Consider the following 22,209-nt stretch of genomic DNA (forward strand, 5'->3'; position numbering starts at 1 on the left):
TTTGCATAGCAAAGTTACCCTTCCTGTGGAGAGTAACTCTGAAGTGCCTTCTTTTCCTCCACCTGACTCAACCCTCATATAAACCTCCTCATATAAACCCTCTGATCTTCATTAAGGTAGCGTGACTCAGGTTGCAAATGACCATAGTCACCAATTCTTGTCATGTGTCTATGTATGTATGTCTGATCTCAGAATTGTGTGTACTGAAACTCTAATTTCCCTCTGGGATTAATAAAGTACCTTTGAATTTGAATTGAATCAATCAACAAAAGACTGTGCCACAATTGGTTCTAGCTACACATGTTATAATAGGGGTGATAATTCTGACCTACTGGCTAATATCTGACGATTTTGCCTCAGAGGGAGTAGAAGAAGAAGAAGAAGAAAGATCTTTTCTATAGCGCCTCTCAAGATAAGTCACGACGCGCTTCATAAAAGCAAAACATTTAAAATATAAAAAAGAATTTAGAAAATTATTTAAAATATATTCAAAATGAGCTAAAATAGACAATTGTGATTAAAAAATGTAAAGAAAGAGAGAGTGAATAGGAAAGAGGGATCAGTGGATCCAGAGGAAGGTGGAATAGGTAGGGAGAGCAGAACAAGGAGAGAGTGGTGAGGAGGGTCATACAAAATCCAGCCGGAACAGGGGAGTTTTCTGCTGCTTTTTAAAGGAGTCCACTGATCTCAGGCTCAGGGGGGGGATAATTCCAGAGTCTGGGGGCCACAGCAGCAAATGATCTTTGGTCTTTAGCCTGGTGCGCTGCACAACCAGTAGGCTTAGAAAATCCAGCGTGCATGTGCCAGTTAGCATAGGTCAATGGCAGAGATTGCTGCTCCCAAAAAGAAATGGAAATACGTCGCAAGATGATTCAGTAGTGGTAAAAGTGTAAACATTTTTAAACTCCACCTAAATGCTGATTATAAATAGTGCAGATGGTCTGTATGATGTATAGGTCGTTCAGTTTAATTTTAATGTATTTTTTTGTATGTTTTGTGATTTCTATCTTCTTCTTCTTCTTTCCTGTGAGACCAGTGGGGTGGCACCCTAGCGCCCCCTATGGACGAACCGTCTCTGCTCTACAGTTATGATTGTATCCTTGATTGTCATATGACACTGGAATCACAAGAATCCTAGCTTAATGGTGTATAGTATAAATATGATTGGATGTGAATGTTTACAACGTTCCAGTTGCAAGACAAATTAATTGGAATAAAAAATAAACATTGCCCATGGTTCATAGATTCGTACAATCTCCCTAATTATTGCGTGACACATTAAACAAGATATTTGATTCAAACTTTATCAGTAATGGATGAAGTTGTCCATTTCTGCATTGCTGCAATGCCTACTTTGGATATACCTAACCTTTTCTATAGATGCTTAGCTGAGATTCGGTGTGCTTATAGCTGAAAGTCATCCCCATAAAATGTTTCCAATTGCTAAAAGATTAACAAGTTGAGCAAAATATTGTGGTGTAGTATGGAACAGCCCATGTTGGTTTTCATTATTTGACTAAAATAGCTACAACTCAATCATCTCTCAACACCAGATGATTCAAATTTGATTTGATGATTTCAAATTCTTAAAGATCATTGTTTCTTTGTCGTTAATTTCATAATACAACAATGTCCTTGTCATGGATGGGAAAAGTAACTACAAACAGCTAGAGAAACGTGTCATCTTTCAAAAACATGGCTAGATGTTGCCTTGCCAATGAAGAGAAACAGACTTTAAGGATATGCCAGTCAGAGGAAGGCCAACACAAAGCACAGCTGAGATATCTAATTGAGATGTTGGATGTTGTATGGACAGTAGTCGTGTTTTTTTTACCTCTTTTTGTGCCATGGTTGCATTTGGTGCAGTCTTTGGGGCTGAAGGGGCACCGTCCTCTCGTGATGGCTGGAATCACATTGGAATAAGTAGAGAAGCCATTGATCCTGCAGGGCTCTCCATAACACGCCTCCACTGAGGTGCAGCAGTAGACTGGATGGCTGATCCCTGAAGGTTGTGAACCGGTGCTGGGGTGCAGCTTTGGCCTCTTGCTGCTTCTTGGGCACAAAGCGAGAGGTGACATGGGAGATGGGGAGCTATCAGGATGGCTGAAGTGGACATAGTAGCCTGGAAAACAAGTGCAGGTGTGTGGGCTGATGGTTATGGCTGCTGGGTGGGCTACTGTATGAGCTGACTGAAGATGGTGGTGGTGATGGTGATGATGGTGATGATGATGGTGGTGGAACACTTCAGACAGAGAGCCATCCTCTGGTTCCTTGAAAGTCTTGTCTTCAAGAAAGAGGGCCAGTCTGTGACAGTATTCAACACATCTCTCCTGGGTGCAGCAGTAGCAGGAAGACACTTCAGTCTCCACTTGCTCGTCTTTGATTGTTTTCAAGGAGAATCCCAAAGAGGAGCCACGATGGATAGCATGTTTGAGACATTCCTGTCCTCCTGTGGCACTCTTCCATTCTGGATCAAAAGGCTCTGTCTTACACAAACTACAGCATCCCTGAAGGGCAGAGCTCAGCTGGGGATGGACTGGTACCTCTGTACCTTGTTTTCTGTGCTTTAGTTGCTCCTTGTGTTTGGGATGTGGTCTGACTTTGGTCTGAGCTGCTTGTCCATACAAAGCCTTCCCATTTAGGCCATTCAGTGTGGAGGTTGTTGGTTCACTCCTGACAACCGGTTTGGACTCAGTCTTCTTTAGTCGTTTGGTTCTGTACTGGGAACTGGTGAGTTTAAGCAGCGTCGCAGCAGTGAGGCCTGCTTGGCGTCGTGGTGTTGGAGCAAACAAACTCAACCAGTCAATATTCTGAGCCTGAGATGCTGACTTCTTTGTTTTTTTGGATCTTTCTTTCAGGACCTCTTTCCCTCCTGAAGTAACATTTTTGGCTTTAGTATCTTTGTCTGTACTTTCTCTGAAGGGTTCCCATTTCTTTGTGAGATTTGTCATGAGTGAACTCTCTCTGTAGAGCAGCAAACTGTTGACGGCCTCTGCATTGAGAGAAGCCAACCTTCTCCTACGAGGCTCAACGGCAGGTGATGGTGACATGAGTAAGGCGCCAGACTGGTTGTTTTTTGGTTCCAGTGTTTGTCGGCTGGCTGTGGAAGTTTTCCTAGGTTCGGATTTGGTCCTTCTATGAACTGAGCACACTTTCTTTTTGACTTTAATGCTCTTTTGCTTTTTAATTTTTGCATTCTTTTCTTTACCAACAACTTTTTTTTCATCCAGACGAGTCAGCAAGACACAACAAGCTAATGCATCTTCGTTATCAGTCGACGCAGACCTCTTTCTATGCCGTGAGTCTTTCTTTGCTCTCTTTTTTGTTCCACTGAGCTCAGTCTTTCCTACTTTTCCTTTCTTTACACCGCATCCCTTTTCCTTGCAGGCCTTCTTCTTCTGGGGTTTCCTGCATTTGACTGGCTGATTCTGCTGTGCTTTCACCATCGTCTCAGCATCCGTGAGCAGATGTGCCAAAACCTCATCCACAGGTGACTACAATAATGGCTTTCAGGTCAAGCAGGACCTTTGGTGAGCGCCATCATGGATCGACAAACTCTGAGGGGACAGACAAAACAGACATATTTTTTTAATTCACAAGTAATTTAAACATCTCATTGTAAAATCTGAAGGTATTATAAAGGGGAAAAGACATTTGTTTATTTTGCTTGCTTGAATTGTTCTTTTATTTGATTTCCACTAATAGAAATTTGAACAATCGTCGCAATGTTTTCTTCCTCGACCAGACAAACTGTAGTTTATACTCCTTGTGCTGATTTCTGTGATGCGGAAAACATGGATGAAATTATGGAATTAGACATTCAGAAATAAATTGACTAAAAATTGTTTTGAATTGAATTTTGAACCTTTTCCAACAGTGTCAACTCAGCATGGCTCTAAACTAGGTGGTTTTCCATTTCAACTGCAAAACTGCTCTAGGGTGGGGTCGTCATAGCTGGGCGTCTGCAAAGTACAATAGATTACATGGTGTTAAACATTGGAAATGGACCTGGCTGGAACTCAGATTGCAGAGAAAAGAAAACTGAAAACCACTCTGAAGCAACCACCCACTAGTCGGGGTGGGCAACTCTGGTCCACGAGGGCCGCTATCCTTTCTGTTTTAGTCACTCTAGCATTACTCGACTCACCTATTAAGCAACTCGGTAAGCCCTGCAGAGGCCTGTTAACCACCTGCTGATTTCAGTCAAGTGTGTTGAATAAGGGAAAAAACTAAAACCAGGATTGCCCACACCTGCCCTAGTCAATCAGTGCCTGACAGCCTTCTGAAGTTTCTTTTTCTGCATGGTTTGGTACGCTCTAAGTCACAGCATGGTTGGTTCTAAAAATGGAGCAGCAGCCATTACTACCTAGCCTAGCATCAAGAAAGTCATTTACCAAAGCAAAATCTTTTCGCTTTGCATGTTTTTCTAGCAATGCTCCACTGGAACCTCCGCAGCCTCAGCCAGTATTGTGGTTGGCCAATCACAGCAGTTTATTTACAAAAAAAAAACAATGTATTTTTGTCTTTCTCCCTGCTTCTTCCACAATACATGGCGGACTGCCCCGTTGTCTGACATAGCAGCGCTCTATTGGTTTGGTGGGCCAATCACACCACTCTGTCAAGCTTGGTTTATGCTTGACGCATTCACTTTCCGCTTGGTGATGCGGCTCGCGGATGGAACGCGCTTCACAACTTGCAGCGTTTATGGTTCATGCGGCTTGTCTCTGCGGTGAGCCAATATTCTCCCAAACTGAATGGGGCAGTATGGAGCTCTATGGTATGTATCCAACATTACACCATAGTAGAAGTAGAAATTACTGTTTACAACATGGCATTCCAGCAGTTTTTAACAGCTTCCTCGTCTTTTCCGACAGTGCGAGCAATTTCTCTCTAAGAATTATTAACAACATGTTGATCACGGTGATCTTTGAGAGCTGAATCATACAAATGTCTGTATTTATGAACCTCTGCCATACTAGTTCTTGCCGGTCCGCCAGGTTTTTCCATGTCTGACCGTCCGCGTGGTTAGAAAATTTCCTAGGTGCGCGGTGCGGAAATTTTGGGCTGTGCGGAGGCGCGGTGGAGGGGCGTGGTTGTTAAAATGATGCAATTTCACCACGCGGACCTTGCGTAAAGCATAAACCAACCTTTAGTGCGCAGGATGTTACTGAAAAAAACAAAAATGATGACAGCTCCTTTGAAATGGTTTTGAGATCAACTTTGGACTATTTGTTAGAAATGGGCTTTATTTTTGAGTCAGGAACAGATAGCGATACTTAAGATTATTTAGAAAAAGGATGTATTTGCGTCTTCTTTTACGGAGTATGGCAAACTGCCTTGTTCACTAACATCCATAGTGGTGAGTGCGTCATGTTGTTTGTTATCCAACAGAGGGCCTAAGTCATGCCCATTTATTTTCTGGACCATGGGTGCCCAGAAGAACAAAAAAATGAATGCAAGTCACTGGGGCTAAAAACGTTATTTTCAAATCCTGTTTGTTATGTGCCATGGATTTCACATGATGTCTGTGAATTTTAAAGATGCATTTTGATGCCAAGAATGCGCTGGTTTTCCAACGTTATTTTAGGTTCTGTGTGAAAATACATCCAGGACTACAAATGCGCATCACCAGTGGCATCATTGAACCAGATACGGAAAAAAAAAACTGAGGGAAAATGGCTGTAAATTCAGAACCACCATAAATCTGGCCATGTGGTACGTAGCACCTTCGGAGATTCTGTGGTGACCTGATATGCAACGTACCAATGTCTGATTTGTAGTCATGCTAATTAAAAGCTTTTACAAGCTGATAAATCTCAAAGTACGTGACAAGTGTGGTCGAGACACACCTCATTACTTTTCATTTAAACTGATGTACAACATACTTGTGATCCAGGGCATAAGGCAATGCGGATTACTTGGATTCAGTTTGTTCTTCTGGGGACCCATCAGCCGACCGGAATGGGAGGAGACTTAGGCCCCCTATAGCATGGGTAGACAGCTTGAAAGACGTACCGTAGATCCCACCCCATGACTAAGATGGACTGTGATGGTCTAAGATGGTGGTGATGATGCATATATGATGATACAGTATATATATATATATATATATATATATATATATATATATATATATATATATATATATATATATATATATATATATAGGTGTTTCCTGTGTTCTGTGTTTATTATGTACTTTTAGAAATGAATTTAAAGACGTGAGCTGAGGAGAAGCGGTCTGCTGCAGGCTTCTGGCAATTACCGGTACACATTTAACTCAGAGATTTAACTGACAAAAATTAGAGCAGATCAATATCCAAGTCATTTTTAAGATTGGGAGAACAATGTTTTAGTAAGTTTTTTTGGGACATGAATGACCAGAACCACAAAAAAAAAAAAAAGTGTGAAAACCCTAAATCAATATGTCCCATCAGATCAAATCAGGAACTTTGGAGATCAACGTAACTTTAAGACAGAGAGGAAATGATCTCTGTCTGGCCCCAAAACAAGTTCTTATCTGAATCTGGTGCCCTTGAGCCTGTGAGGCTGAAGAGATTACTCCCCCTCAGAAGAAATGTGGAATGCTGCCGTCGCCAAAGTAACTCTGTCTCCCTATCCCAGCCTGGGCAGGACTGCGACCGGTGAAGGCTGTTGAATCGTTTCCAGGAGTCACTGTGCTTTCTAAACCCAAATACCTCCTTCCCCTATCCAAACGGAGGTGACGAGCGCTGCTCATCGTGGCTGCATGCACTGATGTGAGGATAGTCCCCAACTCTACCTCCCCACCTAGTGGACACTTATGCTGTGTTATGTCTGAAGTCTGTTGCATTTCTGTCTGAGGTGTTTTTTTGCATAGCAAAGCTGCCCTCCCTGTGGAGGGCAACTCTGAAGTGGCTTTTTTTTCCTCTACCTGACTCAGTCCTCATATATAAACCCTCTGATCTCTATTAAGCTAGCGCGACTCGGGTTGCGAATGACCACAGTCACCAATTCTTGTCATGTGTCTATGCCTATGTATGTATGTATGTATGTCTGATCTCAGAATTGTGTGTACTGAAACTCTAATTTCCCTCTGCGATTAATGAAGTTGAATTGAATTTGAAGTTACATTGCTGAGTTACTTTCCAAAAAGACAACATTTTTGATTAAATAATTTACAAGCTGGTTTGAAATAACTAAACATTCTATTAAACACTTTTTATCATTTTTTAGAAAAAAAATCTGATATTTTTTCTGAAGAAATGTTAATCCACTACTAATCCTTCATACATGAAGACACTTTTTAGGTAAAAAAAAAAGTAATCGAATCCTGAAAAACAAAATTAAGCTTAATGAAATTAAATTAATGAATTTGGGAGCAAATTAAACTAATTTTACACACACTTTCATTCAGATTTACCCTTTTTCTACACCTTTACTTGACATTTGAGACGAGTTTCCAAGGCTGTAAACCCTTTCAGGTTGTACAATAACCGAACACGACGTAAAAAGGCGCAGAGAGGAAGTATTTGTTTTGTTAACACTGAAAATGCCATATGAGGCTTTCTGCCCACGTGTGACATTTAATAATGATACTACACACATATTTGAACACACAGCGGAAAAAAGAGTGAGTCGTCTAATCACTAAATGCTCCGGAGCATTACCTGCTCTTTCACACATGAGGTGAACTTGCAGCGTAAACTCCACGAAAAGCCTGGAGTAAATGTTGCTGACATTTGTGTTCTCACATGCAGCCTCAGTGGAGCAACAACAACAACAAAAAAATGGCTGGAGGGCAAGTGTGAAAACTGCTCAACATGAATGCTGGTTTCAAGTTTGACAAAAGTCCCTTGGGGAGTTCACGAGATGGAGACGGTTAAATGGACAGATAGTTGGGGGGAAAAACCCCATAATGACTCGTTTATGGCTGCTGAGGCACGAAAATATTTACTGCTGTTTTATAGTTTGGATCAATAGAAAACCATTTTTCACCCTTGAATTCAAGTTGAAGCAGATTAATGACTCACACAATCCACTAAAAGCCCAACATTAAAAGGTCTTTATTAATTTAGGGCTGAATCACACAAAGACTGAAGCAGAAATAGGCAAAGTGTTAATATTTTTGATATGTTGGATGCTTTAGAAACTATTAGGATCTTCATTACCAGGAATGCACCAATATGAAATGTTTCCAGAATGAATACTACAGATTAAATGTACCATCATGATTTTTTTCATGTTTCTATCAAATCAAATCACCTTTATTGTCACTATTCTAATGTTGTTTTAAGCTGCAGGAAGAAACAAATATACTTTATTTATGTAAATACATGTATTGTTGCAACAATCCTAAACAATGAAGAAACAGGAAGAGAGTCATTCTCTCACCACCACAGTGCATACAGCTGCGTGTACAATTCGGTTAGAAGTAATCCCACAAACAACTTTTCACTGTATGCATGCATGTATACATGTATTATATATTATTTTTCCCTCCTTCACTTTCGACACCATTTAAAAGCAACCACTGACCTAATTTATTTTTATGATCCAAAGCGATTCGAATTAATGCAACAGGACTTCTTTGATTTCTTGCAAAAGTTTCGCTTCTCATCTGAGGAGCTTCGTCAATTTTGACTGGAAGGTGGGTGGGCCAACCTTATAAACTGAGGTTGTCTATTGTTGCTTAATGAGCAGAAACTACTCACGAATACCCCTCATCCCTACCTCCTGAGAAGTAGTTGAAGTCATTAACTTTTACTGTGTGGCAAACCTTGCACTGATCAGATGCAAGAGGGTGTGATCTAGACTGAAATTGTGCAGCTGCAGCTACAGTTTATAAGCTTGACTCTCCCATATTACAGTCAGAATTGACAAAGTTCCTCAAGAAACCAAAGTCCAGCTGCCTTTGTTTGAACCCCTTTGGTCTTCCATGATCTGGATGACTGAGACCCTTCACCAGCATTACGTTTATGCTTCAGTTATACACCCCTACAACCCTGTGCTGCATCCCTACGACTGTCACATACCCAACAAGTACCGCCCAAGCGTATTGCCACCAAAGCTGTTGGCAGAAACACTTGTCACACAACAGCCTTTTTAGTTTCCATGTCAACAGGCTGCTATCGAGCACATCTAACCGTATCTGGCAACTTCAGAGAAGAATGGGCTTCACGAAACCTCTCCATGTAATTCACTCATCTCTCTCAAAAAAGACCACCTCACTTAGCAAAAACCTTTAGAGTTCACAATGATTCAACTGCTGGTGACCTTTATGCAATGACGTGTGTGTGTGTGTGTGTGTGTGTGTGTGTGTGTGTGTGTGTGTGTGTGTGTGTGTGTGTAGCAGAAGTAGATGGATCATCCTTCTAGCTGCCGCTGTGCAACACAATTACGCCACTTGACCTCTAAGAAGTAAGTCAACCTGGGTCTTCGTATATGAAATGGCTGTTCGACCAGGAGCCTATTGAGCTTTCAAGGTCAGAATAATTTGGAAAGAACAGCTTTCGTAACAAGTTACGACTCGTTCTTTTAATAACTGCAAATGATCTACCTTTATTAGCGATCGCTCTGAGGTTAAAGAATAATCCGAGTTCTTCTTCTCTAACCTCTGATGCCAACTTGTGATATTTGCAGAGAGGCAGGGGGAAAACCTTCATCACTATTTTCTGTAACAATGAACTCTCCTGTTTTCTATGCTGTGTGAAAACATTTAACCTCACGTATAAAACCCAAAGGTTACACAGCCTGTGTCGGCAGATGCTACGAGAAGCTCAATAAGGATTCAGAGCGCTCGATCGTAGCCGTCGAACCTTAAAAACCCGCCTGCAGCTAATAATTGTGGCTCGGAACTTGTTGATGCTTAAGCGCTCCAGCTTCTCTTTAATGGCCGAGCGAGCAGCAAAACGTTGTTTTTCACAATGACAGCTTGTCACACTAAATGAAAAGTTAGAAAACCACAACTGCTTTCTTTCTGATCAAGATAAAGCATGTAAACAAATGCAAATCCACTTTAACTCTGGAGTGCACCTTTTAAAACACCCTCATCCCCGGGTTTTACAGCCCTTATTGCCGAATAACTCGGTGAACCATGAAATGCAATCCATGAGGGCCAAATTTAATTTCCAGATAACAAGCGGACAGAAGGAGCCTCACATTGAGTTTCTGTCTGTGGATATCAAATCAAGTCGCTCCATTTGAATGAGACAAGCGTGCACAGTTGAAGGACGGTGGCTCATTGCAGAGCTTCATCATTTCCTCTGGCCGGACCGTCACCACGCCGACCGTGGAGAAAAACGGACACGGATTCATCTTAGCTAATGCTTAGACAGGCTGTAGGTTTGAGGTGTTCTGCACGTCATTATGGATAATAATACCAGCAGCACTGTGCATGCATGCTCTCCGAGAGACTTGTTTTAGGATTCCTGCACAAGTAAAAAAAAAAAAAAAAAAAGTACAACTCAATCATTTTGCAGCCATTTTTGAACAAGTAAATGTGTCACATTTACACTCCTCCAAGCCACAGGGGTTAAAAAAATGTACCAAAGCTAATTTAGGCTAAATCTACATTTTTGAGAAATGACTCAGGAAAGCCAAATAACTAAACAGAATTACAAGGCCAGTTTTAACTCAATGGTTAGATTTTTTTTATCTTTCTTCAAAAAAAAAAAAGTTCCAGGAACCATGTTATAAATTTTAATAATCACTACGTGAAAACAGTTGATTTGAATATGTGGCTCTTAAATGTTTCTAAAACTCAAACATTTGAAAATTTAAAATAAAGAAGCAATTTTATAGTAAAGATGCACAAAAAAAAAGGTCATGGGCTGATTGCAATCGACCAATATTCAGCAAACGAATTCAAATTTTTCATGATGGTAAATTGCTTTTACTCCCATGATCAGATATTTTTTTTACTGATTAGATTAAATATAAAAAATAAAGAACTCTGTTAATTACAGTTCTTTAAGATAAATTTAAATTGGACAAAAATTACAAATTGGCCATGAAAACAGAATCGGTGCAGTTTTGCTCTAAAATGCAACCTATCTGAGATGTGGTGTAAAATACTATCTATTCATAAACACTATTATTAGTATTGCAAGTCCCAGAAGAGCAATTTTAGTAAATATTTACAAGTATAGAGTTTTATTGTTGATTCTAACATGAATGGATGTGCTTATATGTAAATCCTGCAGCATGTAAGCAAAATGTATGATGCAGCTTTTGTAAAAAAGAAGTACAACATTATCCTTAAATCTCACTAGAGGAAAAACCACAGACTAAACTAGAGCCATGGATCGACTCGAGTTAATCTAAAAAAATGTATTAATAGAAAAATAATGAATATTTCATATTCATTAAGTCATTTATGAATAAATGAACTGAACCTTTTCATGGCCTTCTTGATTATTTAGCTGATTTGCAAAGATTGTGCGCTTCAACCAGCAACATTTGAGCTTGCGACTAGGGGTAGACCGATCGGTCGGCTGATATGCCGGGCGATATTTGTCCCTGTTTTAAAGTAAGGCAAATCCTGTTGCAGGATTTCATTTAAATGCATTTTTACATTCACTAACGACATCTGCATAATAAATACTCTAAATTAACTTTATTTAGGTGTCTGACTTTTACACAGAGCAGTGCACGAAGTTAGTTAAATTCAGAGTTCAAAAACCGATTCAGTTTCAGAAATTGTGTGAATCAACTGATGTCATTAGTGATATTTTGTTTGTTTGTTTGTTTATTTAGATCCCCATTAGCTGCTGACATACAGCCGCTATTCTTCCTGGGGTCTCTTCTCATACAGTCATTACATTTTATCTTATATAGTGCACATCATTCATACATGACCATATACACACACACACACACACACACCTAATTTCAACATAATATTGCAGTGTAGAAAAATCCCAATTCAATTCTCAAAAGCCCAAACATAACAAAATACATTCTTAAAATTTAAAATACAGCTCACTTCAGAAGATGTTTAGCTTGACATTATCTTTAGGAAAATAAAAAGTATTTGGAGTTTTTTCGGAACATTTTTTTATCAATTTCCCTCAACAGAAATGCTGGTAGTGCATTCCATAGCACCATTGCACGATAGACCGCAGTTTTCTGCATTTGATTTGTTCTGCACGTAGGTAACACACACCGTCCATGCATACTTTGTCTTGTGGAATAATCATGTTTATCCACGAAAAAAGACAAGGTGGAATAAATTACATTTGGAGTTTTTGTCGCAATGATATTTCTAATAAACATTGTTAATGAAAACTCCAATTTCTCTCTTACTTTAAGCCAGGACAACTTATTGTGTAACAGATTTACACCGGTTCTGAACGGACTCCCCAATACCATGCACGCTGCCATTTTAGCATGGAAATAAGGTGGAAAATGTCTAGATATGGAAATTGGTCCATTAAAATCAACCATCGGCTGACATATCCTACAAATCGGTATCGGCAATAGAAAAACCAATATCGGTCAACGCAGTAGCGGTTTTAGGCACGGGCAGACAGGGCAGTTGCCCGGGGCGGCATTTTTTCATGACACAAAAGGGGCGCACAAGCGCTGAGTAAAAAAAAAAAAAAAAAAAAAAAAAAGGGAAATCTGCGCCGCACCGAGGTTTTCTATTATCTGTCATATGACAGTGTCTGGATTGGAAACAGCAAGTTGGCGCCCCCTGCAGCTGCAGGCGCTCCGTGCACCGTGTGTGTATGAAGAAGAGGAAGGGGAGGGGTGCGGCGGGGGAATTCACCTCTGGGTGGGTCCAAATGAAATGAGCGGGTAGGGGCTGAATCAACTATCAACATGGCTAAAGTCGATCACATCTTGATGTTCTTCCAAATTTCATTCATAATATCATAAACACAGGCCTATCATTCTTTCAGGTGTTTCTGAATTGTGTGAAATGGCCGAATAAAAAAAGGAAAAACAAAACGATTTTGTGGTCACCCCCCCATCAAGGTCAAATTGTTTAGTCCTGACTAAAGGAAACTTATTGAGTCAAGAGCCAAACAGAAGAGATGAACATAAAAAGGCTAAAAACAGGTGCCCGATTCAGGAATAAAAAAGAAAAAAAGAGGAGAAAAATAAAGGTATGTTCGCTCTCATGATGAATGTTTTCAATTTTTTGAACCAGTTAACTGGGATTTTAACGGTTAAATCCGGTCAACTAGTTGCTAACAGAGCTAATAGGGCTGAAATATTGAAACAAATATTCAAATGGTTCGAATAAATTCCTTGAATCGTTTTTTATTGATTCAAACTAGGATTTGTTAAATGCTCGTTGCAGCCTGTGGCCTGCCTGAACAACAACAAACACATGTTGATCAAGTTCACATAATAATAAATAAAACAACTCTACAAGCAGAAGAAAACACCCCAGTCACCACTAACTATCCTGTTTATTTATTGCAGATGGCTGCACTGATTATTTTTTACATGATTTGTTCTGTAAAAGTTGGCATTTTTGGTAGTCTACAGTTTTTTTTATGTCAGTTTAAATTACAATTTCAGAGGCAATTGTAAAATATTATGGATCATGAGATCTATTGGAGATCTACCCCAACTTTTGGACTGCCAGTCACTGTGGCTCAAGCTGAGAGGAGCTTTTCAAAACTTGATCAAGTCATACCTGAGGTCACCTATGTTTCAGGGGCAGCTCACTAACCTGGCTCTGATTAGTATCAATCACTCAGTAGGGGAGCAGATTTCATATGATGACATTATTGATGACTTTGCATCAAGGTTAGGTTTTAATTTTAGTTTGTGTTTTCTGTTCTAAGTGCAATGCTGTAGTGATTATCTTTAGTTTGTTATGTGTGAAATATTTTTGCTATTTAGAATATTTATTATAAATTATGTTCATATATTCTTAATATTTAGTTATTGTTTGTTTTTGTATATTTGATTCTATATATTTTGATACAGTATATAATGTATATTGCTTTACATTCTGACAACTTCATAGTAATTAATGTAAATATGTGCAACTTAGAAAAATGAATGTTCAATAGTCGTTCTAATAAAACATGCCTGTTTATAGAAAACGTGTGTGTTCGTGCAGGTGGGGTGGTGTGGTGGTGGTGGTGGGGGCGGTTGGGGGGGCGCTCAAAGGGGGCCTCGCCCGGGGAGTAATTCCATGTAGAACCGCCACTGGGTCAACGTCTTGTGAGTCTTCAAATAATTTGGAAAAACTGTGGAAGTGTCAGTTATTTCATTATGTTGCAAACTCTTTACAGATGATTTGCCCTCAGGTTGAAACAGCCGGGAACATAAATGTTATGCAGTTGAAAGTAAATTGAGACTAAATGACACATAAAAGCTGATAATTTGGTGGTTTCTCTCTCTCTCCCTCCTTCACACACACACACACACACACACACACACACACACACACACACACACACACACACACACACACACACACACACACACACACACACACACACACACACACACACACACACACACACACACACACCTGCTTATGGCGCATTAACAGACTGTAGTTATCATCAGTAACTGGAAGGGGAGGAGGCAGCGTTTGTCACACAGACTCATTCAGAGGAAGGACATGGTGTAGAGCTGTCATCATGAGAGCCAAGAGCCCCGAGGCTGCTGCTCTCCTGCAGGAACTCGAGCTCACATCACCACTAAAGTCCACTTTTCTGGAGCAAAGCAGCACTTCAGGAGTCCTGCAACACCACCGCTCCTCTTTGCACAAGCTCAGACACAATCACACCCACATCCAGGCAAAAGATCGGGATTATTCTGGCGGAACATTAACGCCTGTGTGGATTATACTAAAATTGTGTTAGGAGAAACTGAGGAGGGAGAGGGAGAGACTCGCCTATGGAGCCCACAGAGGTGTTAATCTGACAGCATACCGAAGCAGGAGTGGGATTATTCCATCAGAAGTTAAATAAAATCATAAAACCTCCTTTTCCAGTAAAAATGAATGAAATATCAGAACATCTCCGACCGATCGGGCTTCTGGAGCGTCGTTAATATCAATAAACCAGCGAGAGCTCTCCCGGATTTACTGCCGAGTTGTGGAAGCGGATCGCCTCGATCATCTAAAGCCTCGAATCAAACATTTACCTGTAAAATAAAAACCTGATCCGATCCGTCCGGGTTTCTCCTGGCGGTTCAGTTCGGACCCGGTTCGGGTTCGGCCGCGGAGCCGGGCAGAAATCCGCCGAGCGAGCAGCCCACAGTAGCCGGAGACATGGTGAACAATTCGGTGAGCGGTGACCTACTTCCGAAGTGGCATGCTGGAGATAATATTCATGCGCTGCTCTGCGTTCACGAACCACCGGGACATCCCTCTAAACCGCGAGGTTTTCCTACCGGGACTAAACGGTGGAGAGAGAAACACTTCCACCTTTATCCTAGCACATCTTTAATTTTTATAGCTCCATTTGTAACCAAACTTCCCCCCAAACCATGGATCATCTGACAGATTATGAAAGGGTTTACTGTCAGATTGACCTTGTCCCTATAAATAAAGATGAATACAGTAGAAACAGATGAATAAATGAGATGTAAACTTTAGACAAAATAGATCCCCAAAGCAGTTCAATACACATTTCAGGAAGCAGGAGTCCCAGGGGTGGATCTAGAGAAGTTTTCTTAAGGGGGCTGAGTGGCATGAAGTACAACAACATAAGTTGTTTTTACAAAACAATGCAGTAAATTAGCCGCAATGCTGAAAAGGCATCAGGGAGCGTTAGGTCATTTATAACTGGTCAGACCGAGGCGGTAATGTGTCAGGATCGTGTCCTTTTAACAAAAGATGGCGAGATGGCGGCATAAAGGGGATATGGGGGTCGTTTCTGTGCTGCAGCGGGAGCGGTGTACTGCTCCAGAGTATCATCTCAGCTGATTCTGTTTACAAAACAGCTCAGTAGCCTAGTGCTAGAGCGTCCGCGCTGAGATCAGGTGATAAGGCCAGTGAAAATTAATGGCCAGCATCAATTGGGCTCTTGTGGTAACTCTGGGGGAGTTTAGCTTGTGGCGATGCATTTCATGCTCCTATTTCAATACAACACACCTTGGGGTGCCAGTGGGGTCACCAGCAATTTTTCACATTTATGTTTCTTCAGACCCCATGTGTTTTAAAGATCTGTCAACTGTCAACATAAACTGATGATTTGGGATTTTTCTTTGATCAAAGTATAGCAAATCAAATCAGGGAATGTTTCCCTTTTGTTTACTTTGAATAGAACAAATTCTAAAATGTTCTTAGTGTTATAAGACGAGGTTTTTGCCAAATAAAAAGTACGACAAAGAAAAAACAACCATTAACGGATTACTTTCTTGAGCCAGTGTGTGCTAAAATGACCATTTACAGGGTTAATGAAATGTCACTCAGACCCCCACCACCTTCTGTGGCCAGAATACCGCATTTGCAACTTCAGAGTGTCGATGTGGCCCCTATTGGACTCTTAAATAATTTGGCTTACACACTGGCACTGCCGTTTCCTTCCAGCATGTTTCCTGCATGTTTTAGATTAGGGACACAGCTGATTTGTTTGATTTAGTAATAAATCACTCCTGTAGAAACTAATGAAGTCTGAAGAGACATTTCAGCAGTTAGATGAAGGTGTTAAAACGACAAACGCACAATGAGAAGACAACTTTTGCATTTGTTTCTACTAAACAGACACTAGGGGGTGCTAAAAGCAAGCCAAAATTGCCTAGTCTCTCTTTAAATATATATAATTGGCTTGTAGGATCTACACAGTCACTGGTAACGTCTATTCAGGGGTTCTGGAGAGGATGGTCCATTGGATAGTTAGGGGTTGGCACCAGAAAGGAGCAAGTTACCATTGACTCCCATGTTAAAAATGCCAACTTCAAAGCAGAAATAAACATGTTGCCTGGTTCAAAATAACATTTTAGGTTTAACAGATCTAGTTAACAGTAATGACGACTCTGAGATGGGTGATTTTTTTTGTAACTTTTCCATTTATGTGTAATTAAATGCTTGATATTATTAATAATTAAGTTTGACTGACAGGTAGCATGAGCGTCAGAGCTAGCGCTAGTGGCTAGCTCAACGGAAGGCCTCAGTTTCACATTAAAAGATGTTAGGCCTTTAAGACTTTTTGAACTTTAGTTCTGTTCATAACCTTTATGGACAAAATTTCTAGGCGCAGCCGTGGTGTGGAGTGTGTCGAGTTTGGTGGCAGGAGAATCTCGTCTCTGCTTTTTGCGGATGATGTGGTCCTCCTAGCTTCATCCAGCTCTGACCTTCAGCTCTTGCTGGGTAGGTTCGCGACCGAGTGTGAAGCGGCTGGGATGAGGATCAGCACCTCCAAATCTGAGACCATGGTTCTCGACCGGAAAAGGGTGGCTTGCCAACTCCGGGTCGGGGGAGAGGTCCTACCTCAAGTGAAGGAGCTTAAGTATCTTGGGGTCTTGTTCACGAGTGAGGGTAGGAGGGATCGGGAGATCGACAGCCGGATTGGTTTGGCGTCTGCAGTGATGCGGACGCTGAGCCGATCTGTCGTGGTGAAGAGGGAGCTGAGCCAGAAAGCCAGGCTCTCGATTTACCGGTTGATCTACGTCCCAATCCTCACCTATGGTCACGAGCTTTGGGTAATAACCGAAAAAACGAGATCGCGGATAAACGGCCGAAATGAGTTTCCTTGTCCATTGGATAGTTGAACCTAAGATTCAGGAGTAGTAATGTGGTTTTTGTCCTGGACGTGGAACACTGGACCAGCTCTATACACTTAGGGGTGTGCTGGAGGGTGTGTGTGAGTTCACCCAACCAATCCACATGTTTTGTGGATTTGAAGAAGGTGTTTGACCATGTTCCTTGAATGGCCCTGTGGGGGGTACTTGGGGAGTATGGGGTACCATGCCCTTTGATACAGGGTGTTAGGTTCCAGTGTGACTGGTGTCAGACTTTGGTTCGCATTGACGGCAGTAAGTCGAGCTCGTTTCCGGTGACAATTGGACTCCGCCAAGGCTGCCCTTTGTAACCGATTCTGTTCAAAGCTTTTATGGACAGGATTTCTAGGCATAGCAAAGGTGTGGAGTGAATCTGTTTTGGTGACCAGGATTGAGTCTGCTTTTTGCACATGATGTGGTCCTGTTGGTTTCATCAGACCATTATCTCACTTTCACTGGAGCGGCTCGCAGCCTGGTGTGAATCCGAGACCACACTGAGAGGAGCCAGTTGAGGTGGTTTAGGCATCTAGTTCGGATGCCTCCTGGATGCCTCCCTGGTGAGGTTTTCTGGGCACGTCCAACTGGAAGAAAACCTAATGGAATATTCAGGGTGCACTGGAGGGGCTATGTCTCTTGGCTGGCCAGGGAATGCCTTGAGATTCCTCCAGAGGACCTAGCCCAAGTGGCTGGGAAAAGGGAAGTCGGGGCCTCTCGACTTAAGCTTGGTTTATGCTTGGCGCATTTAACTTTCCGCTTGGTGATGCGGCTCGCGAATGGAACGCGCTTCATAACTTGCAGCGTTTATGGTTCAAGTGGCTTGTTTCTGCAGTGAGCCAATACTCTCCCAAACTGAACGGGGCAGCATGGAGCTCTACAGCATGCATCCAACACTACACCATAGTAGAAGTAAAAATGACTGTTGTTTACAACATGGCATTTCAGCATTTCTTTAACAGCGTCCTCGTCTTTTCCGACAGTGCGAGCTATTTCTCTCCAAGAATTATTAACAACATGTTGATCACGGTGATCTTTGAGAGCTGAATCATACAAATGTCTGTATTTACGAACCTCTGCCATACTAGTTCTTGCCGGTCCGCCATGTTTTTCCATGTCTGACCGTCTGCGTGGTTAGAAAATTTCCTAGGTGCGCGGTGCGGAAAGTTTGGGCCGTTGCGGAGGCGCGGTGGAGGGGCGTGGTTGTTAAAATGCCGCAATTTTGTTGCGCGGAGCCGTGCGGACCTCGCGGACGCGTCAAGCATAAATCAACTTTTAGGCTGCTGCCCCCGCAACCCCACTTTGGATAAGCGGGCAATAATGGATGGATGGTTTTACAAGTAATGTTTTTAGTCACATTTTCCACAAAGCACTACATTTTAGCAACACCTCTTTAGCTCAAGACCAACATAACAATAAAATAAATTATGGAAATTGAAATGGTTGTTTCGAAAGTTTGCGAATTTTTATAAACCATAAAAATGGAAAGCACAAAGAATTGCCTCTGGGCATGAAATGTGCTACACAAAAAGCTGCAAGGCCTCTGAGCAGACCACTGTTTCATTTGGCATCTTTACACATTGTTTAATGTTGCATCTTAATGGCTACTAACATTTGTCCTATAAGACCCCCTGCTCGTAGCCTCTGAAAAGCTTACTGCCTTCCCGGCATGTCCTTTCACTGTTCAAAAATACACCAAATTGGAAATATATCTTTGAAACAGAACACATCTTAGCCAAGATATCCTAAGTGAAATCCAGTCACCCATGATTCCACTGAAAATTGTCAACTGCAGCCAAAGAGGACTTATTTTCCTCCCTACATCTTTTTTTACAGAGGAAACTTGGTACATAAAATTTATGTTCTGTGCAGACCATTTCATCTGCAGTTAAAGTAACTCCCTTTATTATATTTTCTTACTCCGTGCACTAGTTTGCACACAGAAGCATGAAAAGGAACCCAACACTGCAAAGTTTGACACATCTACTTGTTGCATCATTAAGGAGCTTGTAGAAAACATGCTTCCCTGCCCATAGACAACAAGGATAGCACTGTCTTCACTACAGCTTCACACATGTTTTATAATTCAGTATAACTGATTATTTTACTAAACTTGCTCAAGCATCCCATGTGATCTATAGGCTGTGAACTGAGAGTCTAGAGAATTTAAATAAACTTTATTTATATTATAAAGCTCTATACAGAGGTAAAAGTCACAGAGCGCTTCACAGAGTAAAAATGAGGATAAGAGATAAAAGATAAAACAACAACACAGCAATCAATTATAATATTAAATGTCTAAAGACTGCTAAAAAAGAGAAAATTAAATATTAATCTGGTGGAAAAGTGAGATTGGAGACATCTGTCGTGTACATGTGTTTTATTGGATTATGTTTTGTTACTCACGTGTCTTATTAGTATTGTCTTTTATGCTTTTTAACTACCCTCCTCTTTTAACTTTCTTATTAATTTGGTGCTCTCATTTTTCTTCTTTGAGATTTCAGGTCAAACATTGCATCTACCTCTACAGTGTTCCAATTCTTAAAAGCTGCACCTTTATCTTACTCAGCGTTCCAATTCTGACAAGCTACATCTTCCATTGATGCAACATTCCAATTGTGAAAAGTTAGACCTGTGGTAGACACTTAAATGCATTTTCTCACACAAGGGCATGCTCTTATTGTGAAGGAGAGTGGTTAAGGAAGTTTGGTAAGCTTTTGGGTTTAGAATTGGAACTTCTAATTCTGAAAAGGTATCTTCCTCAGATAAACCATTCTAATGCTAACAAGGGGCATTTTTTGTCTGAATTGTGAAGCCAACCCAGAAGTGGCCAAATTGCAGTTCCACCCTCATCCGCTAGGGGTTGGCACCAAAAAGGAGCAAGTTACCATTGACTCCCATGTTAAAAATGCCAACTTCAAAGCAGAAATAAACATGTTGCCTGGTTCAAAATAACATTTTAGGTTTAACAGATCTAGTTAACAGTAATGACGACTCTGAGATGGGTGATTTTTTTGTAACTTTTCCATTTATGTGTAATTAAATGCTTGATATTATTAATAATTAAGTTTGACTGACAGGTAGCATGAGCATCAGAGCTAGCGCTAGTGGCTAGCTCCACGGAAGGCCTCAGTTTCACATTAAAAGATGTTCGGCCTTTTAGACTTTTTGAACTTTAGTTCTGTTCATTACCTTTATGGACAGAATTTCTAGGCGCAGCCGTGGTGTGGAGTGTATCGAGTTTGGTGGCAGGAGAATCTCGTCTCTGCTTTTTGCGGATGATGTGGTCCTCCTAGCTTCATCCAGCTCTAACCTTCAGCTCTTGCTAGGTAGGTTCGCGGCCGAGTGTGAAGCGGCTGGGATGAGGATCAGCACCTCCAAATCTGAGACCATGGTTCTCGAAAAGGGTGGCTTGCCAACTCCGGGCCGGGGGAGAGGTCCTACCTCAAGTGGAGGAGTTTAAGTATCTCGGGGTCTTGTTCACGAGTGAGGGTAGGAGGGATTGGGAGATCGACAGGCGGATTGGTTTGGCGTCTGCAGTGATGCGGACGCAGAGCCAATCTGTCATGGTGAAGAGGGAGCTGAGCCAGAAAGCCAGGCTCTCGATTTACCGGTCGATCTACGTCCCAATCCTCACCTATGGTCATGAGCTTAAAACGGCCGAAATGAGTTTCCTCCATAGGGTGGCCGGGCTCAGACTTAGAGATAGGGTGAGGAGCTCAGACATTCGGGAAGGACTCAGAGTAGAACCGCTGCTCCTCCGGATTGAAAGGAGCCAGTTGAGGTGGTTTGGGCATCTGGTCAGGATGCCTCCCTGCCTGGGGAGGTGTTTCGGGCATGTCCTGCCGGCAGGAGGCCCCCGGGTCGACCCAGGACACGTTGGAGAGGTTACATCTCCAATCTGGTCCGGGAGCGCCTTGGGGTCCAGCCGGAGGAGCTGGTGGAAGTGGCCGGGGAGAGGACGGTCTGGAGCTCCCTAGTTGGGATGCTGCCCCCGCAACCCGGACCCGGATAAGCGGAGGAAGACGATGACAACGAACTTTAGTCGTGTTCTGTGTGTTGGACAAAGATGGCAAGCTGTGATTGCATTAAGATCATCCAAGAAGTGTCTGCTTAATTTTTATCAGTAAGGAAAATTAAATATCTGGACTTTATTTCACTGGTTGAACGGGGAAAATGCATAACGCTGCTTGGTCATAATAGGCTGGAATATGACATGTTTTGTTGGGCTCGTGCCGAGTCTTGGTCACGCCACTGCTGGGTTGTGGAGATCCGCGGGGCCGCAGCAGAGGAGCTAGGCATTGATCAGAGCCCCGTCGCAGCAGCGGCCCCGCAGATCTCCAACTGCTGCGGAGGAGTGAAGCGCGAACTTGTGCGGACAGAGTGCTGCAATCTGAGGCTGTGCTTTTCAACTGTGGAGCTTTCTGAGGGAGACCAAAGAATCTCTGCATCTTAATGAGTTGACACCTGCTTCAAATTAAAGTTGTTCAACTGCATTTTTCTGGCTACAACAAACGACAGCAAACCTCCGTTAGC

The 22,209-nt window shown here is 41.8% G+C and overlaps 1 protein-coding gene across 2 annotated transcripts in view; it reads right to left on the reverse strand.

The window, feature by feature from the left end:
* The window catches only part of bahd1 (bromo adjacent homology domain containing 1), a 42,432-nt gene that overhangs the window by 9,006 nt on the left and 11,217 nt on the right, over positions 1 to 22,209 (reverse strand). The window contains exons 1-2 of one of the 2 annotated variants that reach the window (XM_054741627.2): positions 15,100 to 15,240; positions 1,835 to 3,557 (exon numbers count right to left, since the gene is read on the reverse strand). In XM_054741627.2, coding sequence (XP_054597602.2) covers positions 1,835 to 3,446 — 1,612 coding nt within the window. In that variant the 5' untranslated portion in view covers positions 3,447 to 3,557; positions 15,100 to 15,240. Of the gene's footprint in view, positions 1 to 1,834; positions 3,558 to 15,099; positions 15,241 to 22,209 lie in introns of those variants that run through there. The other variant, XM_015969991.3, reaches the window with a different exon arrangement.

The sequence above is a fragment of the Nothobranchius furzeri genome, chromosome 18 (genome assembly GCF_043380555.1).
Source record: "Nothobranchius furzeri strain GRZ-AD chromosome 18, NfurGRZ-RIMD1, whole genome shotgun sequence".
Lineage (NCBI taxonomy): Eukaryota > Metazoa > Chordata > Actinopteri > Cyprinodontiformes > Nothobranchiidae > Nothobranchius > Nothobranchius furzeri.